Source organism: Colobus angolensis, unplaced genomic scaffold (assembly GCF_000951035.1).
Source record: "Colobus angolensis palliatus isolate OR3802 unplaced genomic scaffold, Cang.pa_1.0 Scaffold51, whole genome shotgun sequence".
In the NCBI taxonomy this organism is placed as follows: Eukaryota; Metazoa; Chordata; class Mammalia; order Primates; family Cercopithecidae; genus Colobus; species Colobus angolensis.
In genome coordinates, this window is record NW_012118599.1 from 203,395 (window position 1) to 226,490 (window position 23,096).

Genomic DNA, 23,096 nt, shown 5'->3' on the forward strand with positions numbered 1-23,096 from the left:
CGTTTCCTCTGCCGGCCCCGGCGCCTGGCGCCCGTCGCCCGCCACCTACTGCGCCCCCGCTCTGCGTCTTCGGCTTCCGCGCCCTTCCCCAGCCTGCTGCTCCTTCCTCTTTTCCAGTTCCCAAGGCTGTGTCTTGCTGACTGCGTTACTGTCCGGGGGTTACGAGGGGGAGAGGGGAATTGGCCAGTCATCGCTTAGATAAACTTCGGCATGGCGGGTTACCTCTCCCCTGCTGCTTACCTGTACGTGGAGGAGCAGGAGTACCTCCAGGCCTACGAGGATGTCCTGGAGAGGTACAAAGGTATGTGGTCCCTGCCCTGGGGCTGCGGAGCTTGGCACGGATCAGAGAGGCAACCGCTACCTTTCCTTAATCAGAGCCACCACTGCTTGGGCACGAGTAAACAGGTGTCTGGACCAGTTCTGGGAATGGACCAGGTCTTTTTGCATGGGATTTAGTACCCCCAGCGCAGGGAGGATGGTGGGGTGGGCGACAGTCTGGAGACGCCCTTAGATGAGCGGTAGAGAGGGGGGAAGGGGGTTTGGTTTCCAAGAAGCACATTGCGTTTTCTCTTCCTTGTAAAAGCTCTTAAGCACTACGCATAATCATAATTCTTCCTGGGAGGGTGGATACTGATTATTCTCTATGGGATTACTAAGGCATTGCTGCTGCTGCTTGGCTAGGGTATTGGTTAGCCCTGTAAAAAAGGTTCAGCATCACTAGATCATTTTCCTTAAGATGATCTTACTAATTTGAAAAAGTTTGTGACTATATACTTACTCTGATGTATTTTAAAAATTATTTTATAGCGTGATGGATAAAAGACTTTAGTTAGTGAGTTTGTTGTAAATTTAAATGTAAAGAATATATTTTGAGATTTTTTTTCTGCCCATCCTTTATGTTCAGGAAATTCTATGCCAACCTGATATTTATGTTTTAGTATAATGTTTACTTTGACTTCATAGCTAAATATAAAGACGAAATACAAATTGCAGCTGTCCATTTTTTAAGTCCTTTTGTCTCTGGAAATGTATTTTTAAGTGTGTATATACCATCTTTTTATTGTGGCTCCCAAAACACTCCGAACTCAAGAGCAGCTCAGAGAGGTTTAACGTGTTTATAGTGAATAGTGGCCCATTTCATAGGTAGGATTCAAATGGTTTTATTTCTTTTGAATATTTGCTTTGGGTTTGGTAACTCAATGTCTGTAAATGCAGTGGTATTATATGGTTAACAATACATGTAGTTTTCTATTAGTAGAAAGTAGAAATAAAAAGAATTGAACTAAACAATAAAATTCCAAATCCCCCAGAAAGCTCAAATCCAGTCACAATTGTTTTCTGTCTTTGTAGAATATGTTTTGTAACTGAAATTCTTGCAGTCCATGTAGAATTTTGTAAACAGTACAATTGAGGATTCCTTTGTGCCAAGACATTTATTGTGTATAATACTGCCACTGAGCAAGTGCAATGATGTTTTAGGCTAAAGCACATTTGTGACATTTGTGTGTGTGTGGATAATATACTCATGTTTACCTCCCATCACTGCATTTTAAAGTAAGGTTTGTAATTAGTTGTTCCCAGAGCTTTATAAAAGAGAAATATTGCAATATAGACCAACAAACCTTACCGAAGAAATACATCTGTGCTCTATATAGTAAGAAACAAAAAAATCTGAAAGTTCTAAAGTATATACATTTTATACTTTTGAAAAAAATTACAGCTGAATGAATTTTTGTCACATGAAGTTATACCTAAGTGACACGTGGGTGATTTCAGGTGACTGAAAACAAGTGCTTATTTGACTTTGTCTTAAAGAAGCAGGCATTGTTTAAAAGCTTGTCTTTGCCTTTGGAAATAAAAGGAAATTAAAGATCTGAAGGCCAGTGTACAACAATCAGTATTGCCCTTAAACATATACATTTTCAAACATATTGTTTAGACGTCACTGAAAAAGTGATGGGAGTTTTCCTCATTTTACTTATGGTTTTTAAAATGCTTAGTTCATCAATTTGTACTTGGCTTTATAGTTGTTCTATGTTTATTTAGTCGTGGAAAGGAAAGTAAGAGTATTGGGCAGTGTATTCCATGAAAAGCTGGAGACCTGGAAAACTCATTGTTTCCCGATGTGTTTTGAAGACAGTTATGATTTCCCATCAGTATCCAGTATGACTTCACTACAGTGCTTATTATCCTGATGACTTGCTATGGGGACTGATCTAATCAGAAAAGAATTGTAGGCTTTGAATAGGGAGTGTCAATTCACTAAACATTCAGAATACAGTTGCTCACTTTCTGAAATCATGCATTGTTCAAAACATTTTATGTTCTCATTTAAACTTAAAGAGAAGTTATTTTGATTTTTATTTCGGACAGAGTTCCTTGGTTACAGAATGAGTTTGCATTCATCTAGAATATTATCAGGTTGCCAAGTTATCCTGTGCCTCAGCTGTTGAGTAGTGTAAGTGGTGGAGTCAGCTGGAACCAATTCAAAATCTGCCTGTTGTCAGAAATGTAGAATTGTAATAAACTATAATGTTAGGAATTATAAGCATTAGATTTGGAAGTCGAGAGCTTTGTTAGGCCTAGTATTCAGACAGCCTTGAGAGGACTTCAAATCATACTCTCTGTAGAAAAACAAGAATAGTGGAGAGTGAATGCTAATTATTTATGTGTAGTCAGTCTATTCTCATATCTTGCTTTGGTCCATTACTTCTGGGCAAAAATAGGCAACTGTTTGCTGAATTAGAATAACACAGAAAGAGCTATTTGCTACAAAGAAGGGTGCAGTGTTCTGATTCATATTCGAGTCCCGTTACTTGTAAAATGTATTCATGAAATATTCAGGGCCATCTGATTAAAAAAACATATTTCTTTAGCTGATACCAAACTTTGGCTGAATAAAGGCATTTATTTTTGAGTAAAACATAATTATTATTGTTTATGCTAGAAATTTTCTATGTCAGAGTGACTTTCTTTTATATCTGTAGTAAATTATCCAGTGTATATACGGTGTAATACAAAACGTTCTTAGTAGCTTAGCTTAAAAGAAACAGTGATATCTTATTTTTCTTCTTAAGTGTAAAGAGACTAACCCATATGCTGTTGTTATAAATGATTAATTAGCTCTCATTTTATGAAATTCAGCTTTTTGAGTGTATCATTGGAATATTTTGTTTTCTCAACACATTGTTACTTTGTAGTATGATGTTAAGTGAGAACATGAGATAATGTGAATTCAATACATTTTTTTCTATACCTTATAGATGTAATTTTAAAATGTTACATTATTTTGGTTCACCAAAATGGTTATTTTTCTGTTGATCTGGAAGTAAATCCGTTGTTCCTAGACAATCGTAATGAAAGTGTTGCATTTATCATTCTCTATGAAAGCTGAATGGTTGTTTTGCTTACTTATCTATAATATCACTAACCCCACTCCACCCCCCCACCCCCTGCAAACTGCTGTTTAGGCAATAGGCAGAGTTTTCTCTTTTTTACAGATACCTTGTATAATTGCTTTAGTTTCTTCTCTCATTAGGGCTATGAAATCTGCTTACGTGCGTGGTGACAAAAGGAACTAAGACTACCATAATTTTCATTTTCAGTTCGGGTTTATTGCCTTTATTGATAGGTGGTTAGTAAACATTCTGTCATTTTACTCTGTAAATTGGCTCGGACACTCCCTTGAAAATTGGAGTATACAGATTTCAAGGAACTTCTCTGCAGCGTATAATGATCTAGCTCAGTGGTTTTCATTTGGCTTCTAGGATTCTGCAAAAACTTGATTTTGAATTTTTTCTGCTCATGCTCTGTTCATAGGTTAATAGTTACATAATAAGTGAACTTTAACTGTGCTGCATCATAATAATGTTATATTGTAGCTAGTCATAATAGTGTAAGTCTGGGATTTTTGTTTTCTTTTAAAAGTGAAACAGGCTGAATTTGCTGAGTGTTAGTTAAGATTATGTTTGACTGTTTGTAACAGAAAACAAGTGATGGTGCTTAGCCAAGGAGATATTTTCTTTTTCTCAGGTACTGAAAGGTCCTAAATAGGCAAAACTGGGTTGTAGGGTAGCCCCATTTGCCAGTAGGGACTCAGACCCCTGTATTTCTATGTAGCTATTTATAGTGTATCTTGTGGTCGTTTTGTGATCACAAGATGGCTGCTCCTCTTCCAGCCCTTATGTCTCCATTCCAGGGGACAGCTGCTCCAGGGGCCATCTCTATCTACAGGTAGACTAGAAAATGTAGATTTTAAAGCTGGCTTCATTTAGTGCCCTGAACAAAATTGAAGTTTTGTTTTTAAAGAATAAGGAAAGAATGGCAACTGGTTTTGCAACAAGCAGTGTCTGGCATATGGAAGGCAGAGTGTCTGTGCTAGAATTGGAAACTTAAGATTTGGATACATATTAACAATCATCACACAATCTATTTGACTTCACTGAAGTTTGAGGAAGATCTGAGAGCTCCATGAGGTTTCTGAGTATTTTCAAAATGACACAATTGAATGTTTTATGTTACAACATGGGTTCGAAAAATCATTCTCACCAAATAATTAGGATTAAATTGTGTTTATTGCCTCACACAATAAGGAGTGTGTATCAGTTCAGAAATGTGGGAAATTATTAGGTATTGTTAGTGAATTTAATTTTAAACTTCTGCTGATTCTCTTTTCAGTTTCTTTTGTTCTTAGAGAGTTATTTCAACATTTATTTAGCCCAGAGACTTTAAAAAGAAGGCTTATGGTTAAAACTTCTAGGTTTTTTTTTTTTTTTTGTATTTGAACAATTTGGAGAACCTTATTTTCTGGCTCAATAAATGTTTTAGGTAATCAGTGTAAGGACAGGTGGTGAGAACAATTTATTGTCTTACTGCTGTCTTGTCGTCTGACAAAGAAGTGCTTGTATTTCTGCCTTTGGGTCATATGTGCCTTAGGATCCTAGTTCTGACCAAAACATCTTCATGCAATTGGAGATTATGAAAATATCTGAAGCTATAGAGGTGACAACAAGATGGAATATCTAGGCTATCATGTTCATTTCTGTTTTAGTTCCACAACTGAGTATAAAGGTGTAGAAGAACATACCCAAATCATGTCACCTGGTGGACTAATTGGGAAGAGAAGATGATTTGTAGTTTAGAATATTTGTTATTTCATATTAAGTAAACACAGATGCTTCTGTTTCATGGAAGTCTTCTCTCTATAATGGCTTTGAAGAAAAAACAGGAAAGACTTCCGTGTCCATTTCTTAGTTCTTAATATTTTAGGGATTACATTCTACCTACTTCCAAGGAGGAATTTCAGGTAATTATTTACTGAAGTATGCATTGTTTCTGTAAGTGATCAAATGAGACCCCTTCTTATTCATTTTTTTTTTTTTTGCTTGTCCTTTAATGCAATTTTGTTTGCTTTTGTTTTCTGCCTGCGTCATCTCTTCCAAAAGAAGAGCAAATAATTCTGCTTAGGTTGAGTGTTGGGGAAAGCTTTGTATTTGGGGTCAAATGGGATTTCACCCTGTGAGAAGGTGAAAAGTACCAGAGAGGAAAACTCCAAAAGGAGAAACTAGCATGACTGTTCCATTTCATTGACATGATTGCCAAAATCATTTTGGTTGTTGGCTGAAGTGCACCCTAGGTTTCAGAGAAAGGATTGGATAGAATTTGTAGGAAGGTGGAAATGGATGAATGATGGAGGGTTATGCTGTACCAGATTGAAAACAGTCTTGAGTGGCATACCCAAGACTGAGTTTGGGCTTTATTCTTTAGGCAGTGAGGGTGACCCTTTATGATCCCCAGCAGGAAGTTAGATAGATATTAGAAAGAGCACTCTGGCAGCAGTGTGGAGGACTGAGTGGAAGGGAAGACTCAGGCAGGGAGACAGGTTAGGTGGGTACTGTAAAATTACAGTGATTGGAATGGAAGGCTAATTCAAGAGAAATTTCAGAAATTGTCAGGATGGCTGATTAGTTGGTTCTGCATGTGGGGACAGGAGGTGGGTGCAGCAACTTTTGTTGTTGAAGTTATGTCCAAAAAAGCTTGAGGTGTTTCCTTTTTGAGTTTTTAAAAAATTTGTAGTATTTATTAGAAAAGGTGTTTGTAAAACATTTTTATTATTAATCACAATTAGACCTTTCTTGGTGGTTAAATGGAACGAAAGCTATTTTGCTTGACTTTGGAAATACAGCAAGTAGTGTGCCCTAGAAAACTGGAACGCTCTATTTAATGTAGAGCTCTTTAAGTAATACCTTATCAGTCTGTTTGTTGTGAATCCTCTGAGCATGATTAGTAGCATCTTAGAGCAGTGGATCTGTTTTCCATAAGCAAATACAATAATTGAATTCATATCCTTTTAAAAGGTAAATATATATGATGAAAAAACTTTCAATATATGTCAATAATTTTTAATATTTGTTTTTATTTCAAAAATCTTAATTTACTCATTGTTTATTTCCTACATAAACTTCAGCAAATATGTAGAGTTAGTTTGGTGTATAAAAAGTTCAGTGGTTTTATCTTCATTTAAGTTCTCAGCTACCTACAATTTGAGCATTAAGTCTTAAATTTTTAATTTAAAATTGCAAAACAATAACTACCATTTATATGTCGATCTACTCATATGCCTGGCATGATGCTGGGTATTGCATGTGAAATACATGTATGTTATATATATATATAAGTTTAAAGAATCACATAGCTATAGTGGTAGAAATGGCATTTGAACATCAAATGTATATTTGGCCTAAACTATATATTTTGAGTGTCATTATGTTGACTGGGAGATATTGCAGAAATAGTTATGAAAATATATTTATTAAGATTCTGATTTTGATTAATACAGCTTTCTGAGATATGTTAAATAAATGCGTGACATTAAAGTTAATAGATTATAAATTTATAGATACTACTTTAATTCAAATATTAGATTTTGGAAGTCAAACTGTTGTGTCTTATTTGTATTATAAATTCTAATGACTAGTTATAAAAAGAAAATAAAATTTTAATATGAGCATTTCCAGTGTGTATTTGGGTCGAGAAGATTTTGAAAAGAACTGTTTTTGTAAATGTCACCAATGAATATGGCTGCTTTGATACATGCCTGAAATGTTTCCTGGAAAGAATTGTCAAAGAGAGTTGACAAAGTCTTGATTTTACTCTAGTGGGTGAAAATATTTCCCAGTGAACCCTGGTATTAAAGATATTATACAAACATACTATTGTTCTAGTGCCCCTGTATTCAGTGTTATGGTTCTCCATGCTGGCCATGCCAGTGTAATGATGTGTTTTCTTGATTTTTGGTGTGAAACAATACTACTTGTCTAGTGAGGTAGACACTGGGGTAATAAAGGTGGGATAAAATAGAGCATATGGAATATTCTGAGCAGTAGAGATTATGTGGTAGTCAATGAATTAAGTAGACCTAAGAACTCAAGTACTGTGGCTCTTCCTACACCAGTAGTCTTTAAAAAAAATGCATACATTATTTTTTAGAGCAGTTTTAGGTTTACAGCCAATTGAGCAGAAACTACATAGTTCCCATATACTCCCTCTTCTTCCCCCATAGTTTCTCCTATTTACGTCCGGTACTGGTGTGGTACATTTGTTGTAATTGATGAACCAATATTGATAAATTGGTTCATCAACTACATAGTTGATTATAAGATTAATATTGTACATTGTGGTTTCCTTTGTACAGTTCTATAGGTTTTGACAAATGTATCGTGTGTCTATTATTATAATATCATGCAGAAGAGTTTTACTGCTCCCAAATCCTCTGTGTTTGACTTATTTGTTCCTCTCCAGCTCCAGAACCCCTGACAACCACTGATCTTTTTGTTTTCTCTATATTTTATGTTTTTACAGAATGTCATATAGTTGGAATCCTACAGTATATAGACTTTTCTCACTAGCTTCTTTCACTTAGCAATATGCATTTAAGGTTCCTCCATGTCTTTTCATGGCTTGATAGCTCATCTGTTTTTATTGCTAAGTTCATTGTCTGGAAGTACCAAAGTTTGCTTATCCATTCACCTACTGAAGGACATCTTGGTTGCTCCTAAGGGATGACAGTTATGAATACAACTGCTCTAAACAGTTGAGTGCAGATTTTTGTGTGGACATGTTTTCAAGTCATCTGTGTAAAGGAGTATGATTGCTAGATCGTATGGTACATTTAGCTTTGTGAGAAACTTGTCTAACTTGTCTTCCAAAGTGGGTGTACTGTTTTTCATTTCCACCAGCAGTGACTGAGAGTTCCTGTTGCTTCACATTCTATCAGCATTTGGTATTGTCACTGTTTTGTATTTCAGCCTTTCAAATAGGTGCGTAGTGGTATTTCATTGTTGTTTTAATTTGCAATTCCCTAAATGACATATGATGGTGCATATCTTTTTTTTTTGGAGATGTAGTCTCACGCTGTCACTCAGGCTGGAGTGCAGAGGCGTGATCTCGGCTCACTGCAACCTCCGCCTCCTGGGTTCAAGCGATTCCCCTGCCTCAGCCTCCTGGGTAGCTGGGATTACAGGCATCCATCACCATGCCTGGCTAATTTTTGTATTTTTAGTAGAGATGGGGTTTCACCATATTGGTTAGGCTGGTTTCAAACTTCTGACCTCATGATCTGCCTGTCTTGGCCTCCCAAAGTGCTGGGATTACAGGCATGAGCCACTGCACCTGGCTGGTATCTTTTTATATGCTTGTCATCTGTGTATTTCCTTTCCTGAGATGTCTGTTCAGATCTTTTGCCCACTTTTTAAGCATTTTTTATTTTGAGATAGGGTCTCACTCCATCACCCAGACTGGATGCAATGATAAAATCATAACTCACTGTAACCATGAACTTCTGTCTCAGCAGATCCTCCTGCCTTAGCCTCCCAGGTATCTGGGACTACATGTGACACCATGTTGGGCTAATATTTTTATGTTATATAGAGACAGGGTCTTGCTATGTTGTCCAGGCTGGTCTTGAATTCCTGGGTTCTAGTGTTTCTCCTGCCTTGGCTTTCTAAAGTGCTGGGATTTACAGGTGTGAGCCATCATGTCTGGCCCTTTGGCCCACTTAAATTTTTTTTTTTAATTGTTGTATATTTTGGATACCAGTCCTTTATCAGATATGTTTTGCAAATGATCAGTAACCTTCTTATACCATTACCTCCTTTTGACACCTTTGAGCCACTGCATATTATAGGTATTATTTAAATAAATAAGGACCTGATTTTTCCTTTTATATGTTCATAGCATTCTTAAGTACTATTTTGTTATAGCTAAGTATGTTATTTATTATATCTGCTTCATAGAGTTATATGTGGTGACTCTGAGTTCAGCAATCTGACAGTTTGCTTTGGTGTTTCTAATATGCTGTTGCAGCTGCAATTCAGGTATCCAGTTGGTTAGCAGCTATGATGCTTTATAACACTTGAGTCTAAAATTAGTCGAACTGTTCTATTTTAAGGGTAGACTGAAATTAGTAGTCCATGTCATATAAAACATGTGAAAGTTAAAAACTCTTAGGATATTGAATTACTTCTTTTAAAATGTAATCAGAAGTAGAGTTGGATAGAAAGTTTATGCTCATTTTTAAGAAAGTTTTTTTATGATAACTTGATTATGGCCTGGATTAGTGCCGTATGTATACAGTATCCACAAACACAAGGCTTCACACTGTTGCCTCTTAGAGTTAAGACAGTGCTTTCATGTAAATTATTACATGTGATTTTAAAAATATGAGTTGAGTTACAGCAAGATTATTTGATTTTTTTCTGTTAATATATTTTAGAAGAGTCGCAATTCCTAAATGTTTAGAATTCTGGAACACCATTGACTGCCTTTGCTAGAAAAAAGAGAGTGATTAAAGGAGTACTTGGTTGTTCATCTTGTGATCTTGTGATAACCTTATTTGTGTAACAGAAACTAGATAATGTTGAAAATAAGGCCGGGCATGGTGGCTCATGCCTGTAATCTTAGCACTTTGGGAGGCCGAGGTGGGTGGATCTCCTGAGGTCAGGAGTTCGAGACTGGCCTGACCAACATGTGAAATCCCATCTTTACTAAAAATACAAAAATTAGCTGGGTGTGGTGGTGGACGCCTGTAATCCCAGCTACTCAGGAGACTGAGGCAGGAGAATCACTTGAACCTGGGAGGCAGAGGTTGCAGTGAGCTGAGATTGTGCCATTGCACTCCAGCCTGGGCAATAAGAGCAAAACTCCGTTTCAAGAAAAAAAAAAGGGATATTAAAAATAGCTTAGTAGATAAAAAGCGGAGTGATTCAAATTAAAATTTTCCTTTTGGCCTGGTGCGGTGGCTCACGCCTGTAATCCCAGCACTTTGGGAGGCCGAGGCGGGCGGATCACGAGGTCAGGAGATCCAGACTATCCTGGCTAACATGGCAAAACCCTGTCTCTACTAAAAATACACAAAAATTAGCCGGGCGTGGTGGCGGGCCCCTGTAGTCCCAGCTATTCAGGAGGCCGAGGCAGGAGAATGACATGAACCGGCGAGGCGGAGCTTGCAGTGAGCTGAGATCCGGCCACTGCACTCCAGCCTGGGCGACAGAGCGAGACTCCGCCTCAAAAAAATAAAAAAAAAGAGTTTGATTTTGCATATAATATGAATTTTATACCTCTTGAAGCAATAGTGTATGCTATAGAAGCATTTTTTTTTTTTTTTTGCAGTGCTATTTGAATATGTCTGCATTAGTCTGTTTTCACGCTGCCGATAAAGACATACCTGAGACTGGGCAATTTACAAAATAAAGAGGTTTAACTCGACTTATATAGTTCCTACAGTTCCACATGGCTGGGGAAGCCTCACAATCATGGTGGAAGGCAAAGAGGGGCAAGTTACCTCTTACATGGGTGGCAGCAGACAAAGAGAGAGAACTTGTGCAGGGGAACTCCTCTTTTTAAAACCATCAGATCTCGTGAGACTTACTCATTATCACAAGAACAGCATGGGAAGGACTTGCCCCGGTGATTCGATTACCTCCCACTGAGTCTGTCCCACAACATGTGGAAATTCAAGATGGGATTTGGCCAAAATATGTCAGTGTCCTTTAAATAATCTCAGAAGCTCTAGCAATTTAACTACTATATATAATATGTAGTCTTTGTACTTCTTCTTTGAACCTTTTTGGAAGATGTAAAGCAGGATTGAAGGATTCTAAATTACAGAAAGCAAGATATGCAAGGATGCCTTAGTTTTCTTGTGGAAAAAGAGATGTACTTATATATCCCTTTCCATTTAGAAAACCATATAGAAATTTAAATTTGTGCTTCAGTGGAAGTAAAATACTATAAATGGAATGAAATACTTTTATAATTAGCATTTTTTGAAAACATTCAAGCAGCATTGTTTCCAACCTTTCTCATAGTTCTAGTCAGAAATTAATTGATCATATGCTTCAAGTGAACATATTACCATCTAGTATATTCTCTTTTCCCTCATCCCCATCATATTTTGTACTCAGTCTTTCCCTGGAAAAACTGGGAAGAGTTGAAGGGTTTAGAACCGGGAGAAGCAGATCTTCATCAGTTTGGAACATGTGGTATAATTCTAAATACTTATTGATCCTATCCATTAAAATATGCTAAGAAATCAGGGCCTACAGAAGGAAGAGGAACACAGGTTTGTAGCCTCTCAAAGAGCACAGTTTAGTGACAAAGGTGGGCCAGCTACACTCATTATATGTGAGTGCTGCAAAAGAGGAGTGATCCGAGCATCCAAGGGTTTCACAATCAGGGCTGGCATCTGAAGGAAGGCAGAATTTCAGTGGGAGCTGGGGAAGGGGAGAGGCTTTGTGTTATGTGTGGGTGGATGGTGTAGACAGAGGTTTTTCTTGGCCTTACCATGTCATTTGGACAATCTGAGCTTGCATTTCATCTTTTGCATTGTAGGAAAAGTATTATCGCAAAATTTAACTGCTGCTTTAATATAAACAAGATAGATTTTGCTTATAGGTAACTGGTTGAGTTGAAGATTTTATCCTCCATTTTTAAGAACTCTGCTTTATCATACATATGTTATGAAACCTGAGGGTTCAGTAGTGAGAAATAAGTTTTAGCTATGGCTCAGCAAATGTAAAGATTGGATGTGACACTCTTAATATGGTGTAGGAAACTCTCAATTAGATTGATGATCATAATAATTTTAGCACTTTTTTTTTTTTAACATATATGATACAATTTGATTCTTGTAACAATTCTCTGAGACAGGTAACATAAGTACCAGTGCCCTTATCTTATAGGCAAGGAAATCAGGCTTCCATGATTGCATTAACTCGGTGGCGGCCTGTGGCTCGAATTCTGGTCTTCTGATAGCCAGTCTAGAGAACACTGTACTGTAGGTAATTGTGGCTCATCCTTCTATGCAGTGAAAGTTATCATTAATAATGTGGACTATACGTAATATATGTGGTGAGAGGTAAATAGTTTCTGTTTAAGTAAACCGCAGTTGAATACTGCTGTTGTTCTGGAATTACAGTCCATATTTAGGAAGAAGTATGGCTCACCTTTTGTTTAATGTGGTCTTGGGCTACCAAGTCCATAAACTTTGGTGAAAAATTGTGTTGCTGACTGTAGAGGATTTAGTTACTTGAGGGAAAAACTCCATTATTATCTCTTGCTTTCATTGTTAATTGAAGCGGCTCTTAAAATTAGAGGGTTGTACATTTAGACAGAAAAACTAACCTGTAGACTAAAGATGTAATTTCTGTAGTACACAGTGACAAAGGAGGAACCGTGTAAATACTTGGGGGAAACATGGAAAGAAAACTTATGACATATACTTGCTAACATTTTTGGAAAATAAAGAAGTAGACAAAAGTAGGCAAAATGAGTAAAAGTCTGTAGTTCAATTATCTATATACATTAATTTTACGACATATGTCCTTTGCCATTTCTTTTTTCTCAGTAATATACAACATTTAAAAATCGGAACTACTGCGTGTACAGTTCTATATCCTACAGTTTCACTTAATATATCACAGCATTTTTTAATGCCATGAAATATCATTTCAAACCATTTTAATGACAATGCATGCATTCTACTATGTGTGGTTAAACAGTCTGATGAAACATTTAAGCAGTTTTGTATCCTGATAGTTTTTGGTTAATATTATTACATTGGTATTTTTCCATGTAATTACAAGCTCCAGAAACACAGTTCTTCAAGATAAGAAAGAAATCATATGGATGATATAAGCCAATTAGCAATTAAATATTTATAAGATAGTGCCTAATTCGTGTTCGAGTAGATTCTTGAGTTATATATCCAATTAAGAAATTCTAATCACTCTGGATTTTAGAAATTCAACAATAAAGGAAGCAACTACTAGTTCTCAGGAGATCTGATTTTCATTCCTGACTCATGCTAAGTAGCTAGTTTTGGATGGCTTGCACATGAAAATGAATGATTGCCAAGGTTCTTTATCATCCAGTTATACCAGCCTTAATTAATTACTTCATTATTTATTTATTTCTTGAGTGTTTCTTATGTGCCAGCAACCATGTTAGGTTCTTGGGGTGCTAGACATAAAAAATTAGTAGTCTTTTTTTTTTTATTGAGTTATGAATATATCACTTCATACTGATATGATCTGGTTACTCTTGACATCATTTTTTGACATACTTTCCATTGTTTATGGTGTACACCTCATCTTTTATTTTGGAAATGATCACCACATTCATGGTTTTAGTTTTTTGTAGAAACCGTTATTGATTCCATTTGAAAACCCTTTTAAAATTCCTTCCAGACTTTTGATATAGTTTGCAATTGTTTATTGCATTTGCATTTCATTACGTGGACTAGGCTTCAAGACTGTATTATTTATTAATGGTATTCAATCAAGGAGCACTTTGGGGCATTAGATTTATCTGTAACATTGAAGTGAAACTTTGCAAGAAACTCACACTTTTAAAAATGTTTTGACTCTCATTGCATGTATTCATGTTATGTAAACTTGGAGTGTGTGCAAATGGCCTCTTTTGGGAAGTTTTAAACTTGTTACCTATTGTATCTCTATGTGTTGTTCTTGCGTGCCTAGGTCAGTGTTTCTTTTGTGTTTGGCTGGCTAAGTGATCACCATATACATGCAGTTTTCAGGAAAGCCCTAAATGTTGTCCCCTCCAAGGCTCCTTCTTCCATCTTCAGTTAATGGAAGATTTTTTTCATAGTACTTTTAATTCCACTTTAGCATTGAACTTGAACAAGCTGTTTCTGGTTGGCCATTTCTTCAAGATTTTTAAACCAGTGTTCTGAGTCTTGGGGGAACTACAGCTTCAAGACTAGGGATTGTGGTCTTCAGCTTTGAAGTGGCTTCATTCTGGAGGATTAGTGAAGCTTTCTAGATTTGTTTTTCCCTTCACTTATTCTACCTTTCCCCTCCTCTCCATTAACAGAACTATAGGATACTATAGGGTACAGAACTCTAGAAATACTCTTGGATAGTTCTATTTCTAACCCTGATTCTGCTCTCCCACCTGCCCAGCCTTTGAGAATTACAATTGCCTGTAGGGAAAAGATGTAAACATTGAGTATGTTGATTTTTCACTTATTTCATTTTATCCTCAAGAAAACTAAAGTCTAGAAAAGGAGGGTCAGTAAAGGAAAAAGCAAGCTCTAAACTGAGGTCTCCTGATTATTAATTCTTCACATTGTTCAGTCTCCTTTGTTTCTCACTGGTGTATAGAAGGGCTGCTTTCGCTGGCTATGTCCAAGTCAATGAAAAGTAAGGGCAAGAATCTAGAAGAAATGAGTGGAACAAGTGAAGCAATAGCAAAGACAGAAGTAGTGATATCAGTGTTATTCTTTACATGCGATAAGAGGAATGCTGAGGTTTCACTGTTACCGTTGATGTTTCGGTATTTTAGGGCCTTGCATTATGTTGGTGATGGTGCATTGTATGCAGGAGGCTCTCTGTGTTCTGGGGCTTTAAGAAATAGATTCAGACTAATATAAGTTGTCATTATAACATGGAACTAAAATATTTCCCACCTTGAAGAGTTGGATGAAAATTTGGCTGCAGCTCTTGGATTAGTGTATTGCTGTCTGGCTGTTTCCTAGTTAACTATAAGATCCAGGCTCCAGGCAGGCAGATCTTGGCCACTGACCACCCCAGCCATCACCCCTCCCCATGGCCTGCATTTTGAGAATATGCTGGATCTGGATCCTTCTCATCTGCTCTGGATCAGGAGTGAATAAAGGAGAATGTGATGCTACATGCATCAGTTCTAACACAGCTAGAGAGTAGGAGCATCAGTGGAAGGCATGAAAGGTTTGATTTGCCCTCACCTCATATGGGTATATGGTAGGTCTCTGTGTATGTGTATTGGTGGTGGGGGTGTGGTACAAAGAAGGAAATGTGCAGTGAAAAAGGGCAAGGGAACGTATCTCATGCTGTTTCTGAGAGTTTGGGAGACAGAAGCTTTTAGATGAATGGTAACCCAACTCCATTTCTTATCATTTGGGTCTCCACACATACATTTTACACTCCCTGCAACTCTTCCTCCCCTGCTCAGTTCTCTTTCTTCTGGCTGTCCTCAGTTCCCTCTGTGCTAACAGCAGGTAAATACATGCTTGGGAAGGATGTGATTTGGAAAGCATGATTCTAATATAAACATGCCTACAGTTTATATTTATTAAATATACTTTTTATAGCTCCAACATTCTATATTCAATTTTTATTCTAGATTGACTACAAAATGTCAGTAAATGTTTTACATTGATCATATTGTTGCTGTTGTTTTACTTTTTTTTTTTTTTGAGACGGAGTCTCGCTCTGTTGCCCAGGCTGGAGAGCAGTGGCACGATCTCAGGTCACTGCAACCTCCGCCTTCTGGGTTCAGGCGATTCTCAGCTTCCTGAGTAGCTGGGATTACAGGCACACATCACCATGCCTGGCTAATTTTTGTATTTTTAGTAGAGATGGGATTTCACCATATTGGTCAGGCTGGTCTCGAACTCCTGACCTCGTGATCTACCCGCCTCGGCCTCCCAAAGTGCTGGGATTACAGGCGAGAGCCACTGTGCCCAGCGTGTTTTACCATTTTTAAAATGAAAAATGTAGTTGTACATTAGCCTGGATGATCTAACCTTCACTTAAACAGCATTTTTAAGAGAAAATGTGTTACAAGTTGGTCATTTGGAACTGATAAGTGAATTTCTATAGCACAGGCCATTGGTTAATTGGAGATACATTTTTGACAGTGGGCAAATCTAAAGAGAGATTTAAAGGATTAAAAAAAAACTAGGAATGGTTTTTTTAAAGTTAGAAACTACTTTTCTTGTTACAATCTTCTAAAAGCATTTATTATGACATCCAGCACTGGCAAGAACATGGGGGAAACAGTGCTGTCCTGCACTGCTTTTTTGAGAGTGTGATTTGTTACCATCTTTGGAGAAAGCATGCTGCTGAAGACACATCTACTCCTTGATCCATTAGTATTTCAGAATCTTTCCTGCAGATAGAATTTAAGTGCAAAGATATTTATTGTGACATTGTTTATAATAGTGGAATACTGGAAACATCCTGAATGATCAGGAGTAGGGAATAGTTGAATAAATTTTGATACTCAAATGTTAAGCAACTAATAAGTAATACGAGTTAAATCTCTAAGTATTGACTTCTAATATGTCTGCCATATAGTTTAAAGGAAAATTAAAAGACAGATGATTATGTGTTTGGTATTCTTGTAAAAAAAGAAAAAAATTCTATATGCAAATTTAGAGAGCTATGAAAATAGAGAAACCAAACAAGAGTGATTAGCTCCCAAGAACAAGTTTTCTTTTCATCTCTGAATTTGACATTTTAAAACAGATATGTATTACTTCTATAATAAACATAAATACCACCACAAATAAAGTAGAAAGTTTAAAAGAATAAAATTATTAAATATTTTCATGCATAGAAAATATTGCCAGTTTTTGAGAAAAGCTTCTTCCATGTGATTCTGACAGGTATAATTTATAAGCAACATTGTGGGCATTAAGTGACATTGACTTAATAGACCATCTGATACTTTCATAAACAATTTACAGACTTATTGTTTGTGTGGTCATTTATGGCTGAAGTGGGCCATAATGGCCCTCGCTATTATTTTCAGTGTCTTATTTGATCACTTGCAGGCTGTCTTCCTAGGCAAAGTACAGTGGGATGAGAAGACACTGCTTTGAATAAGTCAGACGTGTGTAATACTGGTCCCTAGCAAGTGCCATCTTAAGCCAGAGGATCCGTTTGTTTTGTTCCTTACCTAACTTTACTTTTTTCATTCATTTATTTAATAAATTATATATAATGTTACTGAGTGCCATGGCATGTACAAAGATGAAAAAAGATGGTGTTGCTTTCCTTTAGGAGATCTCAGTCTGTTGGGGAAAACCAGCACAGTTTGTCATGGGGCAATTAAGGTGCTGTATATGCAGTACAAATAAAGTACTCTAGAGCCACTTTCTTAAATCCTTTACCTGGTGAGCCTAGTGTGTTCTGTACCTATTATCTTGTTTCATAGTTTTAAGTCTCCAACAGCAGGGATAAAGAAATTTTAGTAAAGTCCTGTATAGTACAACTTCTTTTTCTGAAAATTGTAATAGAAACTAACCCCACAGTTATAAGGAAATACCTGATACTAAGAGATGATGTGGAAATAGTAGGGATATTAGAGAAAAGCAAGTTGCATATTTGTTTATAAAAACAGAAGATGGAATACTTTTGATGTTTGCAAAAGCAAGTTAGAAAACTACAGAAAACTTTTTTTATGTAAGTCTTTTTAATATCTCTGCTTTTATCATGGTGCTTGGCATATTGTAAATACTCAATAATTATTTTTTCTAAAAAGGTTGAATGAATTTCTACTGAGGGTTTTGGGCTTTTAAGATTTTCTGAATTCAGTTTCTTAACCAAGCTAACTCTAGATAATAGTTCCAGTCAAGTATACTACCTTCACTAATTTTCTCCCAGCAATTTAAAAACTGCCAAGCACATGAAGTTTGAAGTAAGTTTTGTAATTTTCAAGAATTATACAGGCCGGGCACAGTGGCTCACCCCGTAATCCCAGCAGTTTGGGAGGCTGAGGCAGGCGGATCACGAGGTCGAGAGATCGAGACCATCCTGGCCAACATGGTGAAATCCCGTCTCTAATAAAAATACAAAAATTAACTGGGCGTGGTGGCGTGCACCTGTAGTCCCAGCTAGTAGGGAGGCTGAGGCAGGAGAATTGCTTGAATCTGGGAGGTGGAGGTTGCAATGAGCTGAGATTGTGCCACTGCACTCTAGCCTGCCAATAGAGCAAGAGTCCGTCTCAAACAAAAAACAAAATTACGCAAATTACCTTACTTCGTGCTACATAATTTCTTTATGCAGAAGATAGGCAAAATGAACTGTTTCCATAGTGAAGGACAAAAGAAATTCTAGGGAGAAAAGATTCAATTTAGATACAATAACGTAGTGCTGGAACATGTGGAGCAGAAATACTGAGGGGAGGCTCAGAATAGGAGTGTGCCTTTAGACAACAATGGCAAAATTCATGGCCAGACTTACTTAGACATTTGTTGGGAACTCAGAGAATAGTGTTGTCCCAGGGTGTTCTTTGTTTACTTTAGAGATAGTGTAGGCTCACCACCTGTAATCCCAGCACTTTGGGAGGTCCAGGCAGGTGGATCACTTGAGGCCAGGAGTTGGAGACCAGCCTGGCCAAAATGGCAAAACCTTGTCTCTACTAAAAATACAAAAAAAATTACCCAGGCATGGTAGCGGGCACCTGTAGTCCCAGCTACTTGGGAGGCTGAGGCAGGAGGATTCTCCTTGAACTCGGAATTCGGAGCTTGCAGTAAGCAAGATTGCGCCACTGCACTCCAGCCTGGGTGACAGAACGAGACTCCTTCTCAAAAATAAATAAATAAATAAATAAAAATAAATGATAGTGTAGCTTTTTTTTTTTTTTTAAAGTGGCTGTATATAGTTCTAGAACCTCTAAATATAAAAGATCTAGAGGTCTACTGCTAGGGTCAGCACATATATAGCAACTTCAGGTAACAGGAAATTTAGTGTTACCTATTCTACCATTTTAATGATTTATTTGAGGATCTGGGAAATTTTTGTTGCTATGAACTTTTACTTTTTACTTCAGAGGCAATACTCTTGATTCTGTCTACTCCTTTCTGATGGTTCTTCACCTGGCTTCATATAGTTTCCTTACACACATATACATAGTACTCAGGTAAGAATGCAACCCCTGGCAGATCTCTGGGATTTGCTTTTGTGCAGTCTCTTTTGGTTCTCTGCTTGCAAATTCTAGTTGTCTTGACCCCCTCAGATGAACTGTCTCTTTACATGAGGGAGAACTGCTGCCTCCCCTTGCGTCTTATCCCCTCCCCAGTTTCTTCTTCCTGTACTGTATCCTGGAAACTCTCCAAGCAGTAAGCTGAGGGTAATAGTAGGATTCACCTTGTCTATTTCTCTTTTCTCAGAGATGACACTCCCCTGTGCTGCCTGCTGTTTAATGCCCCAAAACTGTGATTTCGTAAATTTGTATCTGTATATTTAGTTATTTACAGTGGAGAATGAATCCCGTCTCTGTTAGTATCATGCCCAGAGGTAGAATGTCCTCCTTTTCTCTTTAAATAAGACTCATATGTACATAAAATTTACATGAATTTTCTTTAGAATTAGATAGACTATAGAAATGTTGTAGGCTTGTAATCTGCAAAGTCTTTAATATACTCTCTATCCACATCTCTCTTAATAAACATGTGGATAAAGTGTATATTAAAGACTTTGATGAAAGTCTTTGATGGAAGACTTGGATGGAAGCTCTGGACTGAGCTTGGTGATGGTATAGCAGGGAAAAAAGTATAGTTTGAGTTCATGTGTTTGCGTTAGGCTAACCCTAAAAATAATAAAGTTGGGTCATAGCTGGAGAATTAAGACATGATAGGTCGGATTTCTATATTTTTCTACTAATGTGAATGTTCCTATGTGATATTTAAATTTGGATCAGTTTAGTAAAACTGTTATCGTAGGGCAGTCAGAGAAGAAAGATTCTTTTTGTAGTGACAGTACATTTATTCTGAATAATAATAGGGCAGAATAATAATGCCAAGATCGTATAATTTAGCTCCTGCATTTTTTTTCTGAGAAGAATTAGGTTCAGAGATATTCAACTCATAGAACTAGTTAGTACTAGAGTTGGAGCTGGAGCCCAGGTATTCTCATTTCTGGTTTAATGCTTTTTCCACTTAATCATGCTGCTCAGCGAGAGTCCTTGTAGTCTTTAAGCCCCCAGACATATGCAGTATACTTCTACCTCCTGGTCCTGAACACATAGGGTGAGTCTTGAGGGCCCAGCCAGCTTGCTGCCTTGCAAGTTTCATTCTGTGCTGTGTAAACATTGCCACACATTTGACTTGAATCGAAGTATTTAGCTGATCCCTTTGAACACATTATTTATGCCATGTATTGCACTAAATCCCAACAGAAGACATGCAGTGAGCAATTGGAGTACCTGACCATTATTTTGAAAGTTAATATTTGTGTTTCAGCTAGAGTGACTGTGGGCCTGTTTGATACTGACTTGAGTTGCTAAGTAATGTCAGAAGGTCAAAACAATTTTAAGAGATGTGTGGACTGTATCTGATGACAGTTTGGCACTTAGCTATCTCCTTAAGGTGGCTTCCATATTGAACCTTAGCAGATTGGCTTTGTTATTTTAAAAGAATACTGAATCTGTTGGGCTTTGGCAGTTTGGAAGAGGCAAGGCTGCCTTCTGGTGTAATTGTAGGCAAAGGTATGTGGTCCTTTAGGGACACGGTTTTGAAAGGCAATCTCAGCTTGGCAGTCAAGTTTGTGTACACAGCAACATATAGGGAGAAGAAGTAAAGATAACTAACACTTAGATTTGTCACCCTTTCTTTTTTTTCTGTGAAAAAAAACAAAGTGAAAGAAATTAGAGATAATTTGTTGTAATAATCACTATAATAATAGGCAGTAATGTACTGCTAAGTATTTGGCAACCAGCTATTTGGGGGAAAAGTCTTGATTTATAGCATTTGTTCATTTTCTGGTGTGAATACTTTTACTATGGCTGATTTCAGGTGACCAAGTTGATGTCACTGAATGCAGAGTTGGGAAGAGATATGCAGTAGCATATCTATATCCCATAGTATTTCCACTATACAGATGGACTAGATGTAAATAAACTCGTGCAAAGATAATAGTAAATGTAATTAGTTAAGTGATGAGTTTTGAATATTTATTATCTTTGTTGTTGGTGTAATTTATTTAATTGAAGGCTGATGTAATTTAATTTTTAATGATGGCTTTGTTTAACAATTGGCTAACACAATTCTGAAAATTCAAGAATCCACTCTCAAGTTGTTATGAGTTAGCTCTAGCATACCACTGAAAACAGGTAACACTTACAGAACATGTACACTGCCTTCCAAGCATAGCATAAGTGTTTTCTGTGAATTATGTCGTCCTCAAAGCAATGACTTGAAGTAGGTACTTAAAGTATCCTTATTTTGCAGTTGCTATAATTGAATCACATAGTGGTTAAATAACTTGCCCAAGGTTACAATTTGAAAATAGCAGAGCTGGGATTCTGAACCAGGCCATCTGTTTCTAGAGCCTGTGCTCTTAACTATCTTGCTGTACTACCTGTTGAGGTTACAGATATTCTTGAATGTGAGGCAGTAGCAGCTATGATAATTTTTAAGTAAATTACTCATGGTTCAGAATTATTTTATGACTTGTTTCAATAATTGTTTGGATTTTATTTATTTGAGTTTTATTTATGACAAAATGTTACTATCCTTAATATATGAATGCTTATATAAATCAACAAGAAAAGCTATTCTCTCTTCAGTAGAAAAACAGACCAGAGACTTCAATGGGCAGTTCATAAGAGAAGAACTAACAATGGCCAGTAAACATTGAAGGCAAGGACAGTGTCCATTTTGTTCATTGCAATATTAACCCAACCCTTGCAGAGTGCCTGACACATAGCATTAGGGCTCTATAAATGTTATTTTAGTACCTGTTAATTTTTTATACATTTTAATAAAGTTTATAAATATTTCTTGTCCTTTTGCTTATACTAAGCTATTTTCTAATGTTGCCTTTAAATAATTGAATTTTTAAAGAAAGTGTTTCTGATTATATAGTTAGAGACATTTTGTTATTAAAACTCCCTAAGTTCCAACACGGATGAAGAGGCCTAATAAATTACTTTTTTCTTAATTATAATTAATCAATGTATGCCATTGTGTATAATTTCCCTAAGTAAAATGGATGTTCTTAAACTTAAGAGACCTACTGAAATTATGAGAAATCTCTGTGTAATTTCTAGAACCTTTAAGTTACAAGTAGTGAATTTTTTATTTTATTTTATTTTTTTTGAGAGGGAGTCTCACTGTCGCCCAGGCTGGAGTGCAGTGGCGCGATCTCGGCTCACTGCAAGCTCTGCCTCCTGGGTTCATGCCATTCTCCTGCCTCAGCCTCCTGAGTAGCTGGGACTACAGGCGCCCGCCACCATGCCCGGCTAATGTTTTGTATTTTCAATAGAGATGGGATTTCACTATGTTAGCCAGGATAGAAGTAGTGATGTTTTAATGCATTGAGCTGTTTTATCTGCAAACCTTGTTGAGGAACAGCGTACCCTGGAAGTTCAGAGATTGATGTTTTTCGTTTGCGGCTTTTCCAGTTTGCCATCTCTTTCTCCTTTCTGGTAGATGTTTTAGCCATGCCAGAGCTCAAATATACTTCTGATGGATGTTGTGAATTATTTTGAGAAACAATAAAATGTATCAGAACAATATTTCTGGTGCTGACAGCTGCATTTTGGAGATTAGGAATTTGAAATTTCTGAATTGGTTTGAAAGAAGTGTTTTAGTTGCATTACCAGACTTGTCATCCTTGGTATAGATAAGCAAGACCTTGCTGTGGTATTTTTTTCTGAAGATGGAAAAGTCAGTAAGGGTAAAGGTGGGAAAAATGGATGAATATTGATTGAATGATGACCCAGGGTCAGACCCAGTGCTAAGTATATACGTGCATTATTCATCAGAGTAAAAGCTTTCTTATTCAGCAATTTGCAAAAAGCAGTTGGCG

General features: G+C 36.9%; 1 protein-coding gene across 3 annotated transcripts in view; it reads left to right on the top strand.

Moving 5' to 3' along the window:
• The window catches only part of DST (dystonin), a 496,305-nt gene that overhangs the window by 112,402 nt on the left and 360,807 nt on the right, over nucleotides 1-23,096 (top strand). Inside the window, exon 1 of one of the 3 annotated variants that reach the window (XM_011960182.1) lies at nucleotides 1-301. The exons of the other annotated variants lie outside the window; for them this stretch is intronic. Within the exon in view, the coding sequence (XP_011815572.1) occupies nucleotides 211-301 (91 nt within the window). The 5' untranslated portion in view covers nucleotides 1-210. The remainder of the gene's footprint in view (nucleotides 302-23,096) is intronic. 3 annotated transcript variants of the gene reach the window in all.